Here is a 17,306-nt window from a genome sequence, read left to right on the forward strand (position 1 = left end):
GAGAGCGGAAAAAAAAAAGAGGAGGAAAAAGAGGAGGGGAAGAAAAAAAAACACCCAGGGAGAGAGAGGGGGAGAGGGGGAGAGACAGAGGGGGAGAGGGAGAGGGGGTGAGAGAGAATGAATACGGATTAAATCTGTTTAACTACCTACATTAATGAGATATCTCTCGCCTCACAACAAATCAAATACCTTCGCAGACCACCCCCAAAGACTGATGTGGGGGAGTCATGGAAAAAAACCACGCACGCACGCATACACAACGCGCCAGGCGTAGGCACGCTGTTAATTTCGCGATTTTAACGAGGCAATTGGAGTCTTTCTAAATGTCAGGGTCGCTTCGGAAAAATGTAAAAGAACACGGTTTAATTGCGCCGAGTTTTAAAAGGTCCTATAAATGTAATTGGTATTTTAATACAAGTTATCAAATCATACAGCTTCCTCTCCTAAACATATTTTCAAACAAACGAGGTAGTCATATTTAAAGCTTTAATGATCAATTTCCTTATTATTGATAAAGGTTTAACTATCGTGTGGAGGGAATTGGCTGGGTAACCGGCCCCCAAAAAAACGGCTGTAAACTCTTTAACAAACTATAAAACGCAATAAAGCCGGAGTCTGTTGTTGTTTATGCCGCAGCGCATAAAAGCTGTTAGCATTTTACGAGTTCTTTCCTCTACAGCTATAAAACTGCAGCTTCGATCGCCCCCGCCGCCCGACTGCAGCACGGTGGGGGTGACGAAGCTGAAATGAGAACGATTATGGGTGGTTTTGTTTTTTTTTTATTTTTTCGGCGCAAACGGTGACTTTTCCGGAGATTTTTGCCTCCTTCAGCCTTGGCAAGCACCTGCCCCCACCCCCTCTCTCAAGCCCCCAAAAGGTCCCCCCTCCGCCCTGACCTGGCCAGTCACACAACTTTCCCTCATTAAACAAATAAGCAAGGATTTTCTGTGGAACAGGGGTCTGGGAGAGCTTGCAGAGGGACGGGCAGGGGAAGAAGTAACTTTCCGGTTAATGGGCGGTGGTGAAGCACCGAGCAAAGTTCGCCTGCAACTGCAGATTCTGCGGTTCTGCACAATCTAGGCTTGCTGGCAGGAGTGCTGAAACTCGGACTCCTGAGAGCACCTCGGTCCAGTCAGTGCTTTCAGGGCAGACTTTGCATCAGGGGAGAGGGGATGACACCCCATGGAGCTGCCCTGCACCTGCATTCGGGTCTTGGGATCCAGTAAACAAGCCCCGTTAGCTCCCAACCTTCCCTGGCCAACCGCCCCACACCTTCTGCAGTGCCCGAGGGTGAGAGGGCACCGTCAACCCCAGACACACATCAAAAGGAGGGAAGGGCAATGGAGGCTCCTGCTGGGCACCCAGGCCCTGGCACCTGGCCTTGGTACCTGCCGTTCTATGCTCTGGGCTGCCCTGGGCAGTGGCTGCAAGGTATGTGTTTGGAGGGGGACACCTGTTTGTCCTCAGTGTCCCCAGCACCCTTTGAGCCACTGTTATTACCTAATCTCTCCCCTAAAGAGGAGAGGATTCAGATAGAGCTGAGTACCCCATTTTCTCTCCTCTCCCGTTGGAGAGCCTCTAGTTAAACCCGGCTCTCCCTGCAGACCTGGGGACCAGAGACCTGAATCACAGAATGCTGGAGCAAGCTGATGGGGGCACATTCCATGCCCACCACCTTCCCTGCCTACTGGGCCCAATGATGGTGATGGCCAAGCTTTAGAAGGCCCCATTCTAGGGTTAGAATCAATGGCCTCCTGAAGCAGCCTATCGGCAAAGGAAAAGAAAGGAAAGGAAGAAGAGAGAGAAAGAAAATTTCTAGCAACAAAAGTGGAGGCTTTACAAATATATTCGATCCATTGTTTATTCAGGAGAGAGTGGTTTGCTTTTAGAGGGGCACCTTTTGGGGACCCCACACACCCTAACCTTTATAAAAATGAAATTATCACCTTTTCCAAGGGAAAGTTACCAGAGGGGTCACGTCTACAACAGTGAATCCAGAGAATGGGAGAGGGGCTAAAAGGGGTGGGGGGGAGAAAAGAGAGAGAGAAAGGAAAAAAGAAGTAGAAAGAACCAGGGTTTTGAATTTTCAGCGCGTGGCTGAGGGGGCCATGAGGCAAACGAAGGCACAGTTAAATTGTTGCCGAAGCAAACATTTTTATCAAGTGCCGGAGATTTTATGGTCATGATTTGAGGACTCACCAGCGAGGTAGAAATTCAATGGCTTGTTCTAAATCATCCCTACACCGTGCCAGAAATTCCTGATGGAAGGAAAATGTTTCTATTATAAGAAAAAAACAAGAAAGAGCGAGGAGATAATTTATAAACACCCAGCGGAGCGCAGATTTATTAGAGAAACTCAAGTTGAGGAGAAACTCCGCTTGCCTCTTTGCTCTGGGTCCTGGGGGAAGAGAGGGGAGGCTGTGGCCAGGGTAATTTTGAGCGGGGTGGAGTGTCTATTGCTGGCGCAGGTTTGTCTGGATGGGAGGCAGGGTTCTGCTGGGGCCTGGAGGAAATAGGAGATTTGGAATCCAAGGGGCTGTGGACAGCCAGAGCGCGGACCTCGGAAGCAAAGTGTCCCGCATTCAGGTCTCCAGCTTCTAAATTACGAAAGGACCTGCGCCCCCAGGTTTTCCTGGGGCCAGGGCCCGGGCGCGCGGGAGCCGCAGCTCTCACCTGGAAGCCGAAGGACGCCCAGAGAACCGAGCTCCTGCTCCCCGACGCCGCGCCTGCCCTCACACCCACCCGGAAAACGCGCATTCTTTTGGCCGCCCAACTTGGGGCGCTCAGAGCATCCCGCGGAGATATCCGAGCCTTCCCGCACCCCGCCGCCCTGGGGAGCCCCAGCCCCTAGCCTGGGTCACCCGGCGCGCGCCCAGCCCCGACCCGGACACGTACAAAGCCTCTGGAGCCTGCGCCCGTGCGGAGCCGCCCCTCCGGCTTTGGGCAACTCCGAATTTCCAGAAAACCATGGCTCCATTCCCCGCAAATTGGGAGCCCCCCAGGCTGGCTCACCCGGTTCCCTAGCCAGCTGGAGTGGGCAGCCCCCTCGAGGCAGCTGCTTCTCCACCCGGACCTCATTTTGCCGGTTCGCCCCTCTCACCGACCTGCTCACCCGCATCCGAGGACATTCCTTTCACCCCCCTCCCGGAAAATCTCATATTTCCGAATCAATTCTCCTTTTTTATTTGGACCCATTATTCCTATTATTACGATTATTCCCCGTTTTCACGCATTTGTTGCCCCAGCGAGTACAGCAACTGGGTGAGAAGCACTGATTCCTCCTCGTGGGGGAAATTCAGAAAATTGACCATTTACGGAGAGGGGGGAACACCGCTATATCTGAAATCTATAAAATGGGGGGGAGGCCATAACGAACCCTATTTTTTTTTTATTATGTGCAAATTATTCATGACTTTTGGTAGCTCTCAGTTCATAGATTCAGGGCCGACCAAGGTGCGGCGCGGAGACGCGGACGTCCGCAGCCGCCGCACCGGGGATTTTTCACGTGGAGCAAGGGTGCCATCTAGCGGCCGCTCAGCCAAAAGGCGTCGCCGCCACCGGCTCGGTCAGGTTCTCAAAGAGCCAGCCAGCCGCGGCGGCGACCAGCGAGAGAAACTTTCATTATTAGCAGAAAAGGGGGAGGGATACGAGAGCGGACCAGAGAAAAGGCATCGGAATCAGGAAACGGTTCATGAAATTGTGTAGATAAGCTAAAAAAAAAAAACATGGAGGAGGGAGGAAAAAAAGAAGTCATAAGCTTTTTTTTTTTCTACTCACACACCCCCACCAGTCCCTAATTTCTAGCGGAGACCGCCAAGCTGTGCACCCGTTTATGGCCCGTAAAAGGGAGAACCGAGCACTTTTCAAACTCTGAGGAGAAACAATTGGGCTTTTTGTGGGGGGAGAGGAGGCCTGAGAGGATCGGATGAGACTTTAAAAGGATCAAGGGGCTGCCCGCGCCCAGACGTCTGGCCTCTCCGGACCTGCGTGTGCGTGTGTGTGTGTGTGTGTGTGTGTGTCTGTGTGTGTGTGCGCGCGTGTGTGTGCGCGCGCAGGGGGCTTCTCATTTATGGTGCCTGATTCTGGAGAGGGTGTGAAGAACAAAGAGTCCGAATTGCGAGTTGCGATCTCTGAAGCATTGGCGACAACAAAGTGTTCTTCCCTCCCCCGCCTTCCCTCATCTCCCCTCTTTGCCCCCTGGGGCCCCGGAAGCCCCAAGCCCCGCGTTCTGGGAGGGTGAAGGTGGGGGCTGCGAGCCGGGCCCACCCATTCCCCCCGCCAGGCTCCGAGCTCAGGCCCAGCTGCGGCTCTCTCAGCTCCGGAAAGTTTCCCCTCACTGTTTGCTTTGCTGCTGTTTAGTTTCTTAACCTTCAGAAATTTATACGCTATAAACTTTTATAGCGGTCATATTCTTTTATTGCTGCGCACACGGCATTGAATTCCTCTCCCGGCTTCTCTCTGCCTCGCACTCTCCTGGTCTCTTTCTCTGAATCTCTCTCTCTTTTATGACAACCGATTTCCCCATCTCCGGCTTCGGGAGCCTCCGCATCTTCGCCTTTGTTTGTCTTTAAAGAAGCAACCCGGGGCTCGGGATCCAGACGCCGCTGCCGGAGGCCCCTCCGGGCGCCTGGCCCCCTACCCCGCTGCACAGCGTGAGCTTCCAGCCTCACTTTCCTGTTTCCTTTTAGCAGAAATGGCCTTCTCCGCTCGCTCTCAGCGCCAGCGGGGCCCCGGGAGCCCAAGACAGGGAGGGAGCCTAGTCTACACCAGCTGTAATGCCAGATTCATTTTGTATCCCCGGTGGAACCGTCCTTGCAGAGTGCCTGTCCTAGCCTGCCTTGCCCGAAGCTTCGCTTCCTCCAGCCTCCTGCTGTCTCTCCGACCCTTTCGTATCACCCTTTCGTTCGAGGAGGGTAGGCTCTTCTCGCTCACCGACTCCCCTCACTGGACCACGCTTTGTTCCCATGACTACTCCAGCCCGCAGGATGTCTGCGGGCTTCTGTGTCGCCAGGGTGGGTCTGGTGAGAGGCTTGGGCGGGAGACCGGCTCGGGACCGTCAGCCGAGCCAAAGTCGAATCCTAACGCCCGGATGAGAAAGGCAGGCTGCCGAGAACTGCGGTCTTCATAGGAGGCTCCGGTGGGACACCAGAGGGACAGAAAGGTGCCTTCCGAACCTGAGTTTAATTCTGGGGTCCTTTTGGGAGTGGAATTCTTTTCTCTTCTGAGACATTTCTGATCCACACTCAATGCCCTTTCCGGCCATTGGGAGCTGCTTCCCCAGGCCTCAGCCCCTACCAAATCCAGTCCGCCTCAGACCAAGGCAGCTACTCTGTGGCTTAAATTGGTGCCTCAAACCTCAAGCAGGGGCTGAGAACCCTAAGGGACTCACTCCCTTTGAGCGAAAGGAAGGACAGCCCAGCCTGCTTGAGGCCTCTGTCTACACCCAGCTACCCTGCTGCAGGGAAGAGCAGAGGGAAGCTGCTGCTCCTTTGCACGGCATTTTAAAGTGGCCAAACCAAGATGACATTCTCAGTGGCTGAGAGAGGAACTTCTCTCAGGACTTGCAGGGACACTTGCCTTTCCTCCTGCTCTTACATAGGTGGGGAGGTCTCCGGTGCAACTTTGGGAGAAGACCCCATTGCTCCCCAAGACCCAGTCCCCTCTCCAAACCACCCGTATTTCCTTTCCTCCCTCCTCCAGCCTTCCAGTTCTCCTGTTGGGAGACTCTTGCTCACTTTAAGCAGTGGTCTTGGGACCTTGTGTCGGGGACCAGCTCTCAGCTCCACCAGATCAGGGAGCTCTGCAGAGACACCTTGCTCTGCAGGGTCTAAGGAGCCACCTCTTGGGCACGGCAGTCTCTTTTTCCAATCCTTGATCCTGGCAACTGGGATCTCTATCTATGTCAGGCTGGGAGAGCTAACACGGAATAAGACACAAGGAGAGATTTATTTTCTAGAGTGATATATATTTTTTGTTCTTTTTCTTTTTTTCTTCCAAAACAAACAATTAGAGCTCTAGGCCCCTCACCCTCCCCACTCCCACCCACAACCCTCCCATATAAGCCACAACTGAAAACAGGCGAGACAATCACCCCCAAAGAAATCACAAAACACAAGCACAATTTCACGACAGCCACGGACAAAGCAAAAACTACTTGGATGCTCCCTTGCAGGATCAGGAGAAGCAGGAGCAAGAAGGAATTGGAGGGGATTGAGAGCTGGGGTAGTAGGGGGAGGAAGGGAAGCAGAGAGTAAGCTTCTGCCTGATGCTTAGGTGCGATTTAGTTTCTTTCCTTTGCATGCGGGACTGCTGTCCCAGAAGCATGCGATCGCACCAGTCGCGCAGATCGCCACCCTGGCCAGTGTAGCAGGAGGTAAAGCCCGGCGCTGGGGCCAGTCTCCTCTGGCGCAGGGTCGGAGGCCACCTAGTCTAGGGCTCCTCCGCCTGGGAAGCGGGCAGGATAGGGAGGAACAGCGCTGAGCTCTGCGCGCTGGGGCCATAGCTCCTCCCTGTCCCGGATAACTTACCCCGAAGGGTGCTCAGGAATCGATTCACAATAAATTCTCAGTCGGGCTCTACTGACCCAGCCTTCCTGCCTACAGCGGTGGGGTCGACCTAGAGGGGAAGTGTGGAGGGTGGAGGGGATTTTCTACAAGGGGCAGCTTGACTCGCTGGTGCAAGGTGGATTTGGCCGAATAGAGAGTTGATTTCAGAGCTAGGAAGGATGCTGAAGAACGCAGGGCCAGTGGAGAGCAAGAGAAGCTACAGTCTGTCAAGTGGGGCACAGATGAACAGGAGGACGACATTGTCAAGGCTCTATGACCCACAGTTTGACCTCCTTTTGTTGGAAGGAGAGGAAAGCAACATGCAGAATTAAATATTTCCTGCAACAAAATGTGGGGGGGTAGAGTGTGGGGAAGCTCCACCTGGAGTACCTTTGCAAAACCACCTGCTGCCTTTTCTTGCCCTTTCCAGTCCACCAGCTTGGGAGCTAGGTTTGCCCCATCTACCTGAGACCTCATGGCCTAGGTATAGTTGGTGACTCCATGGGGAAGGTATTGCAATGCTGAGACCTTGGAGCAGCAGCGTCTCATTCAGGAGTCTGTCTCTGTCTCTACACATCTTCTCAGTGTGCATATTTGCATCAGGGGTAGGACCCAGGCTTGCCTGATGGTCTGAGGACTTTTCTGCCAGATTTGATATTTGACAGTCTGCATTTGGGGTGTCACTTCACTTGACTGAATGGTGGCTGTGAGCTTTCCCTGTTATTACTGTGGACTCCAGGCTGTACATTTGTGGGTGTCTGCTGGGCTGTGTGCAGTCGGAGTGTCCCTGGGCAAGTTTTGGATAGGTGCAGGAGGGGAACAGGCAAGCTGGAAAGGGGCTGGGGCTTCCCAGAAAAATTACAAGGGGTGCTAGGAGCTTGACTAGGGTCTCTCTTTCCTTGTGGCCCATCACCTTCTTGGGAACCAACTACTTCTACCTTCTAAATCAACAAAACTTTCTCCTGATGCCCAGGGAGAAGAGAGAGACAGGTAAGGGCAAAGGAAAGGAGAGAGGCTCCAGGTGGAGGAAAAGGACTTGGAAGATAAAGATGCCCTTCCCCATTCACTTGAATACATCCCAGACAGCACTGGCTTTGCAGCCATCACATAAATAAGAGATGGGGAAGAGCTGGGGAGGGCTGAGGGTAATCTTTACTCTTTGCCCTGTTCCTTATTCATTTTCTTCATTTTCATCCGCCGGTTCTGAAACCAGATTTTGACTTGTCTCTCACTCAGATTGAGGAGTCTGGCCACTTCATGCCTACGGTCCCTGGTGAGGTACATATTGAACAGAAACTCCTTCTCTAGCTCCAGCGTCTGGTATTTGGTGTAGGGACAGCGCTTTTTCCGGGAAGAGCGAGCGTGCAGCCAGTTGGCGGAGGGGTTGGCTGAAAGAGAAGCAGGGATAGAATCAAAGAAAGGAAGGTGTGGGTGAAGGGCCCCAGACCAAGAGGGTGCACCCCTGGTCTCCACTCCCCATCTTGCACTGGAGAGGAGGCACTTGGGCCTTCAAGCTCCCAGAAAAGGTCCCACAGATGGGCCAGCAGCTGCTAGAGACACCTCCAGGTGAGAGGTTATCTGGAGAGGATGGAGCCAGAGTGTGCCCAGGCTTCCTCAGAACTTCCAAAGCTTTGCCTATCTCAAGTTCTCTCTCAACTTTTCTCCACTTGGTTCCAAACTTCTTAGGTCCCAGGTCAGAGCCCAGAATGGCTGAAGCCCCACCACCAGTGCCACCAGACTGTCTAGGGGTGGCCAACATGAAGGCTGCTGGCTCTAGGTCTAGGAGGTGAGAGGAGGGATGGGGTGGGGGAGGAGGGATTTCTGTTCAGCCACAGCCAAGAGACCTCTCAGCCCTTCCGTCCATGGAGTACACCCTGCCTTGATCATAAGCTTGCATCTCTAAGGCCACATGGCAGCAGGCATGTGTGTCTGTGGAAAAATCTCCCCCTCTTCCACCAACACACACCACAAATACAGGTCTGCACTTAGAGCCGTAAACATCCAGCATACTCCAATTCACACGCAACGCAATTGCGACCATTTATCAACTCCAGCCTATGGACAGGGGAGCGCTGGGGCTCACAGATAACTTATGGTTGCAATAGTCTCTCCTTTTCTGCTCCTGCTCAGCTCATAGTTTGGTTAACACAAGTACAGGGAAATTTGGGGAGCAAAATTGCTCCAGTCCCAAGCTGGGGAGCCAGACACGATATGAGGGTAACAGAAAGCCCTTCACAGCACGCCTAGCCTTACCTGGCCCTGTGTGTTTGGAGAGGGAGGTAGAGAAAGGGGCAATTGAGTGGAAGAGGAGCAAAAAGAGGAAATAGGCTTCTCCTCTCCTTAGCATCTCACCCCCTACCCTGGAATGCGGAAAGTTGCCAAATGAAGCCAAGCCAATTAAAAATAACAGCCATCCGCTACTAGCTTCCTTCTCCCCAAATGAAAAGCTCTGGATATTTAAAATAAAAAAATTCGGTTCATCCTACACTAAGCACCCTGTCTTACCAATTTGCACTGCTATTTCCTTAATGTGATTGCCTGGGATGGGACCCACAGCCGCATTAAATATGAAAGAGGAAAAAACTGTTAATAATTGATCCTAGCCAAATGGCCGCCTTGCAATAATGAGCTTTCCAGGCAGAGTTTTGGGGTTGGGGATGGGGGAGTCTGTTTGGGGGTGCCCGGGAGGGTTTGGGAAGAGCAGTGTTCCCCAAATGCCAGCTCTTCCGATTCAACCTGGCAGGTTGAAGGTGGTGAGACCCAGCAGGGACCTGAGAGGAATGGGGCAGCTCTTTACTCTCCAGCAAGCGTCCCAGAGGGCCCTTGGCCATTCTGTTGGTAGGAAATCTGGCAGGGAGGGCAGAGAGGCTAAAAAATCGGACTCTCTACTTCCCCAAAAGAGCCAGGGGTGAGGACTTGACCCGGCAGTTTTCGGGTTATTGTTTGGCGCTAAGAGCCCCCTAACCCATTTGCCCTTCTCAACCTTAAAAACAAAAAAATACAAGAACCCACTCCTCTCACCGGGTAGCACCTCCTGGAAATTAGCCAGACATGGGGTACTGGCAGGAGTGCTTTTGAGGAGTAGAAGGTGAAGAGAAACTACCTAGGAAGGGTAAAGTTCCCCGCCTCTCCGCAATCCTTTCTTTCCCCTCCCCTCCGCTCCCCTGGGTCCCTTCGGGATGCCCCGAAATTCGGAAGCGATTCCCAGACTCCCCGCGAGGCGGACAGCAGCGGCTGGGGCTAGGGAGCCCTGCGGAGAGCAGCGGGAGGGAGGAGGTGGCCCGCAGAAAAGGAAGCGGCGGCCCAGGCAAGGATGCGGAGGAAGACAGGGGGCCACCGGAGGGAAGGCTCCCGGGAGGGGCCGGCGCATCCGAGGAGGGGGCTCAGTCACCGCGTCCTGGGCTTCCCCCGCCCCTCCCGGCGCCGGCTGCGGACCCTGCACGGCTACTGCGCGAGATTTGCTAGGAACAATCCTCCGCCAAGCTGTTGCATCGCAAATAAAATCCTAATGAGCCCCCTCCCCCTTCCCCTTGGCCGGCTTTTACGGTCTGCGCGTGGCGCGGGGAGCTCTGCCAGCCGCGCGGTCCCGGGCAGCCCTGTGCGCTCCGGCCCTTGCCCGCGCCGGCTCTCGGCCTCGCTGGCCGCCAGCCCCGGCCCCCGCCAGCTCCTCTCCCGGCGGTCGCCCGGCTTTCAGCTGCGGCCTCCGGGAGAGAGTGGGTCAGGGAGGGCGAGAGAGCGGCGAGTTGGTCCCTAAACCCCACTTCCCCTGCAGAACTTGAAGTAGTGGGGGCGGCGCTCCTTCAGCGGCCTCAGAGTCCCCTTCTAGGGCACCCAGGTTTTTACCTTCCCTCCTTCCTCTTTCCTCCTCCCACCCCCCGCTCGCTCTCCGGCCCCCGCCGTGTTTTCCCTTCACATTGTCCGCAGTTTATTGCCTCTCCCCTCCCCTCCCCCTCGCCTGGCCTTCGGCCTGGGTATTTCCTCACTTTTTATAACTTACTTTGATCCGGCCTCTCTTTGTCCTCGCTTCCTTCGCAAATTTTATTGTCCCCGTAGCCGGGTCTTTGATTAGACAGGACGGCCTCCCTGCCGGCCGAAGTTTCCAAACTGTACTCGGGCGTGCCCTGTTTGAGCAGCTCCCCAGGCGCGCCCAGCAGCGGCTCCGCCTTCACCGCCGCCTGGCCCTGCCCCGGGGCAGCTTCGCCTCTCGGCGCGGGCTCCAGCCAGGTGCGGAGGTACCTGCTCTCCGCCGGCGGGACGCCCTGGGGCTGGATGTAGGGGTGGTAGACCGATGGCAGGCTTCCGGACGCGTGAGGGCTCAGCGGTGCCCAGGAGGCGCCGAACACCGGCGCTTTGGGCTGGAAGCTGCACGAGGGGAACTCCAGGTGCTCCGCGTGGCCCGGCTGCCGCGGGCTCGCGTACTGGCCAGAAGGAAACTTGGCTGGAGGCGCGTCCTCACTCTCGTGACTTATGATCGAGTCGACATAATAGCTGCTAAGCGTCCCAGAAATGGACATTCTCAGACATTATCCGGGCGCTCGCAGGGGGAAGGGAAGCACTCGCGCGGCGGCGCCCAAGCAGGGAGAGGTGGCACCCGGACCGGTGTGAGGGCTTTCGGACGCGACCCCCCCCAGCCCCCCACCCTCCCACCCCCACCCCCTGCTCAACTTCTCAGCCAACAAAGTACAGTGGAGCAGCCCGGCTCAGCGCTCCTTGCAAAATGATTGGTCAAAGTTTTTCCGACTGCCTGATAAAGCGTCAGCTCCGACATAAATCAATCGGGCGAGGGGGCTGCGCTCTCGCTGTCATCCGTCCGCACCGCATTCCATATCGAGGATGGATTGTTTTATGCTGATGCAATGTGCTATCACGTCAGGGCTCCGGCGGCCACGTAACCTCAGCCGGAGCTGCCGGCCGGCCGGCCCCCCTCCGCCCCCGCCCCCGCCCGCCCGCTGCAGGAAGGGGGGGAGTTCTCGACGTGGGGCGGCGGGGGCGGAGGAGAGGCGGAGGGAAACAGCGGGCTGCCTCGGGAGGGACGCAAGCTGTGGAGCCCTCTCCCTAGGCGGGTCGGGGAGGGAGGGAGGGACAGCCAGGGCAGAGGGAGGGAGAGAGCCCCAGCCCAGGGAGCAGCCAGAGAGGCCGGACAGCATAATTAAAAAGGAGGTGGTCCTCCACACACACCTCCACCCCGCAGGCACTCATTTCCTCTCCTCTGTCCCCTTGACAGAAGATGTTTATTAAACAACGGCAGCAGCAGCAATCCACAGGAGGCGAAGTAGAAGGAATGGGGGAGAAGTTGGGGATTTTAGGACGTTTTCAGATTTGGAGGGGACTCTCTGTGCACTGTTTGTGGAGATTTAGGTTTCTGGGTGCTTCCTCTGACCCCTCAGTAGCTGAGGGAGAAGAAGAGAGGGGAATAAAATGGAATGAGTGTCCAAGGATCACTATCTGTCCTGGAATTAGAACCTGCCTCACGTTAAAGGGATTCATCAGGCCCTGGAAACTTAAGCCTCCGAAAGAGTTTAATACAAAGCTCCTTTAAATATCTAGGGCCTTTCTCTGGCTCTGACCAGGTGAATGGATGGAGGGGTTAGGGGAACCACCATTTCTCCTTCTCTCCACTGAATAACCACCCAGGTCCTTAAAATTGCCCAGATAAAGGAGTCAAACATGAAAAAGGGTACTTCCCTGAGGTGTCACCGGAGCAGAGGCCTTGGGAAAAGATCCCTAACCAGCATGGGAAGGGGTCCCGAATTATCTCCCCTTCCACCCAGAGAGGAAGGAGCCAAGGCCGAGTTTTCCGCCCTCCTGTGCTGCTCCTCTCACCCCGATTGCTGTTGTGGATGACTTTTGAATACCGGCATAGGGCACCAGTATGAACTGCGAGCCCCTGGGGTCAGTCTCTCACCCACTCGCTGCCTTGCTTCCTGCAGACCCCCTCGTTGGAGCTTCCAAATAGCCACTTTTGTTGGTATCTACTATGCGGCCCTGCGCTGGGACTCCCCCGGGGCCACTGGCTGGCTTCCTGGCTCCTCTCCCAGCCGCTGCTCCTCCAGCTTCTGCCTGGGTGCAGTCGCCTGTCCTGGCATGGGGCGCTCTCTTGGGGAGGCGCGGCCCCCAGACAGACCCAGTTCTCCTCCTCGGTTGGGTTTAGGGGCAGATTGGGGTGGATTTCTCGGCAACTCTCTGACCCTGAGCCATTATAAGGCAGGCTGCCCTCAGCTCGGTCCTTTTAACAAAAGCGGGGCCACTCTATCTTGGGGTTTTATCTTTTTGGCCACACACCCATCCCTCTGCCCTGCGGAAGCCTGCGGATCACCTCCGCACAAGCACAGACACACTCCCGCCCACTTTTCTTTCCAAATGAAGCCATCTCGTGTCATTACGTGTGAAATACGAGGGTGAAGCGCCATATTTCTTCACATTATGGCGATTTCAAAATGATTTTTTAAAGATCAATGTCGGCGCCCAGCTGGCCCTCTCCTTTTCCAACCCTGCTTTCCGAAGGCGGCAGCCCGGCAGATCCGGAGCCAAACAGCGTGAAGATCTGCTTTTTCCATGGGACCCAAATGGGGAAACAAAAATCCGATGCAAATTCTTCTGAGTAGCGGTTGGACGCCTGGGAAAGTCGAGGGAGCTCCCCGGACTCGCCAGCGAGAAAGCTGGGCGCTGAGCGAATGAATCACAGTTAAGGCAAAGCACCTGTTCTCTATTTGCCAGACGCAAGGAGTCTGCTGTCAGCTTTACCTGTAATAAATATACTCTTCAGGAAAAAAAAAACCCCCCCCCCGACATAAATAATGGCGTTATGAAGCATGACAGGCTGAGTATATGATTTCCTGTAGTGTATAAATTAGGGCCCAAAAGGACATATGGACTGTGGACTGGGGCTTTTTTATTTATGGAAAAGTCATAGCACTGGGCTGTCCTTAAGACCCAAGCTCTACAAGCTCTGGGCTCTGACTATCACCCTCCTGGTTCCCCTTCGCCGGCTTTGCAGCTGCCTCCCTGCAACGAGAGGAGTCAAGAGACCCATTTAGTTTAGGGAAGAAGTTAGAAGAAGAACATTTGGGCTCATGACTTGTGCCCAGCAAGGGTGAGTTCTTCCAGCAGACAGGGTTCAGGTTGTGTGTTGCTGTCTGCCTGGGAAGCTTTCCCTAGTACCTGGTGGTTCCTGAGTGCTGGGTGAGGAGGAGACCCAGGCCTCCTTTCTGAGACCAGAGATTAGCCTTTGCTCACAAGGAAGCTGGAGCATGGAACAATTTCAAAATGACAAGTTTTGGAGGTCTTGGTCTTCTAGGGAGAGGTGACTCCAGAGGGAAGAGAATGAACTAGCCCCCAGGCCCCGGACACTACATCCCAGCTCACTGCCCTCCAGAGGATGTGGATACACAAAGCAATGAGTCCCACCCCATCCACGCTTTCTAGAAAGCATTGCTGCCCCAAATTGGAGTTCAACCCCAGCCTAGGCAAATGCTTAAAGGGTCAGTTGAGAAGGCTTCCCTTATGTGGGTGCTCTGAGAATATGTGGACCCCCTAAAACCTTGTTTTCTCCCCAGACAATGGTACCCATTATGATGAAGTGGCACAAACAGGATTTCAGCCCCTAGAGCACAGTTTCCAAAGACACTTAACAGAGTGGTTACTTTAGTGGAGGTCACTTTGTCCTGAGAGAGCAAAGCGGCTCCACATCCCACCCTTAATCCTAAAGAGAAAGAAGGAAAAACTCTGCCTTCCCTTAGAGTCTCTTACCATTCCCTGCACTGCAGCCTCACCGGAACACAGCTGGGGCCAGTAGCTGGTGACTTGGGGAAGGGAAGGCAGGGGAAAAAACAGCAGCCCCTGGCCATACTGGGGCCAAGAGCAGCTAAAACTGGGGTTGAGGTTTGAAGAATAGAGACCGACGCTGGCCGGAACCAGTCGGTGAGTGCCTGTGTTTTAGGGGTGACTTTTGGGAGGGTCCATGGCAATAGGAAGGTAGAGAAAATCTAGAGGGAGGTAAGAAAAAGGAAAAGAGGAAAAATAAAAACAATAAATGAGAAAGGGGAAAAATAGTTTGTTTTTAATTAACAAGCTAAGCTGAAATTTATGCATGCTGTACTTGAATAGATGTTTGTATTCTGTATATTTCAAATCAGTATTTCTGTACGGGGAACCCAGTATGCAAATACAGTGTGCTCTATACTGTATGTAGAATATGATATGTAATAAATAAATCTGCCCAACTATAATACTAAATGTACTTGAGTGTTTTGGGTGTTCGTATATAAGATCTAATCGTGTGTATGTAGATGCGTGTATAACCTCTGTGAGTGATGCAGGTTTACGAGTCTGCTCATATAAGATCAACGACCCAAAAGTTTGTGTGTACATTTTAATAACCATCACACACCTATGGAGAAGGCAAAAACTTGGGTGTTCGTGTACTTGAATTATGGCTATAAAATATAATATTAGCTAGCTCGGAAGTCTCACTTGAAAATCTATCCCTTGACTCGATATTCAAGGAAAAATATATACCGTATCAACAAACAAAACAAATGCATGTGACTGGATTCTATTACAATTTCCTTCCAAAACATTTCTCAGGAAGGTGAAGGAAATGTCTCAAATTGGCCCAAGAGAGATCATGAAGTTTTGTGACTTTTTTGTTTGACCACGAAATCCTTTACTTCGTATCTTACCCCAAACTGCAGGGACAGTGTACGCTGTGTGATGCTTATTTCATGGTAGTGATGGGCACGGAGGTGGAGGCACAGTTACTTTTGCACACATGTGTCCTACGCAAGTGTGAAGGAGAGGCGGGCAGAGCTGAGCTGAGTGCTAAAGTCCGCAGGTAACTATGGGGATCATGCAAAAGCATTGCTGTGTAGAACAAAATTAGGAAAGTCCCCAAATCTATGCCCCCAAGCACCAGAGATATTTCTTCTGACTCAGGATCAGAGTCCAGACCCCCTCTGGGAAAGAGTGAGGCATGAGGACACTTGTTCCATCCGAGGAGGCACACAAGGTCCCAGAGAACCCTTGCCCTTTGTACAAAACTGCCTCCAAAACAGGTGTCACATCGAATCTGCACACTTGGGTTCAAACCTCTGTACTTCCACACTCTGAGTGAGGATCTTAACTGTGAAGTAATGAAATCTTCTGCCAAACCTCCCTCCCAGAATGTCAGAGGTGAAAGGAAGGACGGAGAGGTCAGTGGCCCAAGCCGACCTCAGGAATCTTCTTACCAACTCTCAGCCATCAAGGATATCCAAGTCAGGCAGTGGGGGTGGCTGACTCCTTGGGAGGGGGTATCCAGGAGGCCAAACGGGGTGGGCGGCAGGCCGGCAGAAAGGAGGCGAGCAGGTAGAAGGTTATTACAGAATTGCTTCCATAAAACCTGTGGCTGTTGTAAAACTCGGCTTTCCAAAGACTTTATTTCCTCCTTTCTCTCTAACATCCCCCTTTTTTCTTTTTATAGCACTTTTCCTGGGAGGGGGTGGTCAAGGGAGGTTAGAGATGGAAGACAGTCAGGTTTCTAGTGACTTGGCAGGTTTGCGAGAGGCCCAGGGAGAAGTGAAGTGAGGCTGCAGGGACATGCCAGACCATCTTCACCGAGACCGGATGATGAGACACTGTCAAGCGACAGTGCTCTTAGCCTTTGCTTATCAGAACAGTGGTTGAAGGCTGCATTTCCCCTGGGCTGGGGGTGCGTCTCCCCAGTGCTCCTCTGCCCCAGCAGAGGCCCCTTGTTGAGAGACCCCCCCCACCCCCACCCCAGCCCTTCAAGCCAGCCTGGCGCCAGAGCCCCATCCGGTTGGGCCTCTTTCCCTGGCCCCTTTGCACATTTCCTCTGCCTCGAGCAGGGGGGAAAGTTTGGGAACAAAAGTTAGCTTATGCTTTGGAACAGTTCCCCTCCATCCACCAGCACTTCTGGTTATTCCTTTCCTGGGCACAGAGCCAGCAGCCTTAAGAGGTCTGGGGTCCGAGAGGGTCTCACAGTCTCACCCTGCCCCCCCATCCCTTGTCACTGCATCAGTCTGGACTGAGTTGCCCAATAGCCTGGGCTCCCCACTAGTCTGCAAGTCAGGCTCTTCTCCCAGGGGGTGGCCCTCAGGACCTATGTGAACCCCCAACTCGGCCCAAGGGCCAGTGGGAAGTCTTTGGCCACTGGGTAAGAATGGAGCCAACTGAGAGATTAGAAAAGGAAGGACTTTTTTTTTTTTAACCTACCTCTGTAGGTCCAGTCCCACTAGGGGGCCCTAGGCAGGACCCTGAGATCCCAGTGTTTCTCTTTCAGAATGGGACCTACTGAGCCCTCTTCAAGGACCTACAGCTAACTATTAAGGTGGACCCCTGAAGAGTTACAAAAGCCTCAAGGCCCCCCTGTGTCTCTGTTGAAACGAAATATTTGTGAAGTTGAGGAGAACTTCTCTAGAAGGTTCTGAACGTAGACAGCAGCCCAAGACCCTAAGGCAGGAAGCTTGAGCTCTGACTGCCAACCTTCGGCTCCGCACAACAGCTCAACAACTGCCAGGAAGGTGCCTTTGGAGAGCTGAATGCTCGCCATCTGCCTTTCCCTCCAAACACTCACACTAAAAACATTCCGAAGTGGGAAGACACTTCCCCAATCGCTTCTCCGGAGCATCCTTGCTGCTTCTGGATGAGGGACCTCAAACCTCTTCACCATTTTGCAAAGGTGATACACAGTCCTGGTTCCTCCACTCCTCCTCCCCCGACTCCTCCAGCTAAGCGAGGAGCAGTAACTGCCGTGGATCGGGT

At 53.7% G+C, this 17,306-nt stretch overlaps 1 protein-coding gene across 1 annotated transcript; it reads right to left on the bottom strand.

Moving 5' to 3' along the window:
• Positions 1-5,944: 5,944 nt before the first annotated feature.
• HOXB9 (homeobox B9) lies at positions 5,945-11,262 on the bottom strand. The gene is made up of 2 exons (XM_012659963.1): positions 10,543-11,262; positions 5,945-7,933 (listed from the first exon to the last, which is right to left on the bottom strand). Exons 1-2 carry the CDS (start codon positions 11,057-11,059, stop codon positions 7,698-7,700), a joined length of 753 nt encoding a protein of 250 aa, XP_012515417.1. The 5' UTR covers positions 11,060-11,262; the 3' UTR covers positions 5,945-7,697.
• Positions 11,263-17,306: the final 6,044 nt, after the last annotated feature.

Source organism: Propithecus coquereli, unplaced genomic scaffold, assembly GCF_000956105.1.
Source record: "Propithecus coquereli isolate 6110/MARCELLA unplaced genomic scaffold, Pcoq_1.0 Scaffold119, whole genome shotgun sequence".
In the NCBI taxonomy this organism is placed as follows: Eukaryota; Metazoa; Chordata; class Mammalia; order Primates; family Indriidae; genus Propithecus; species Propithecus coquereli.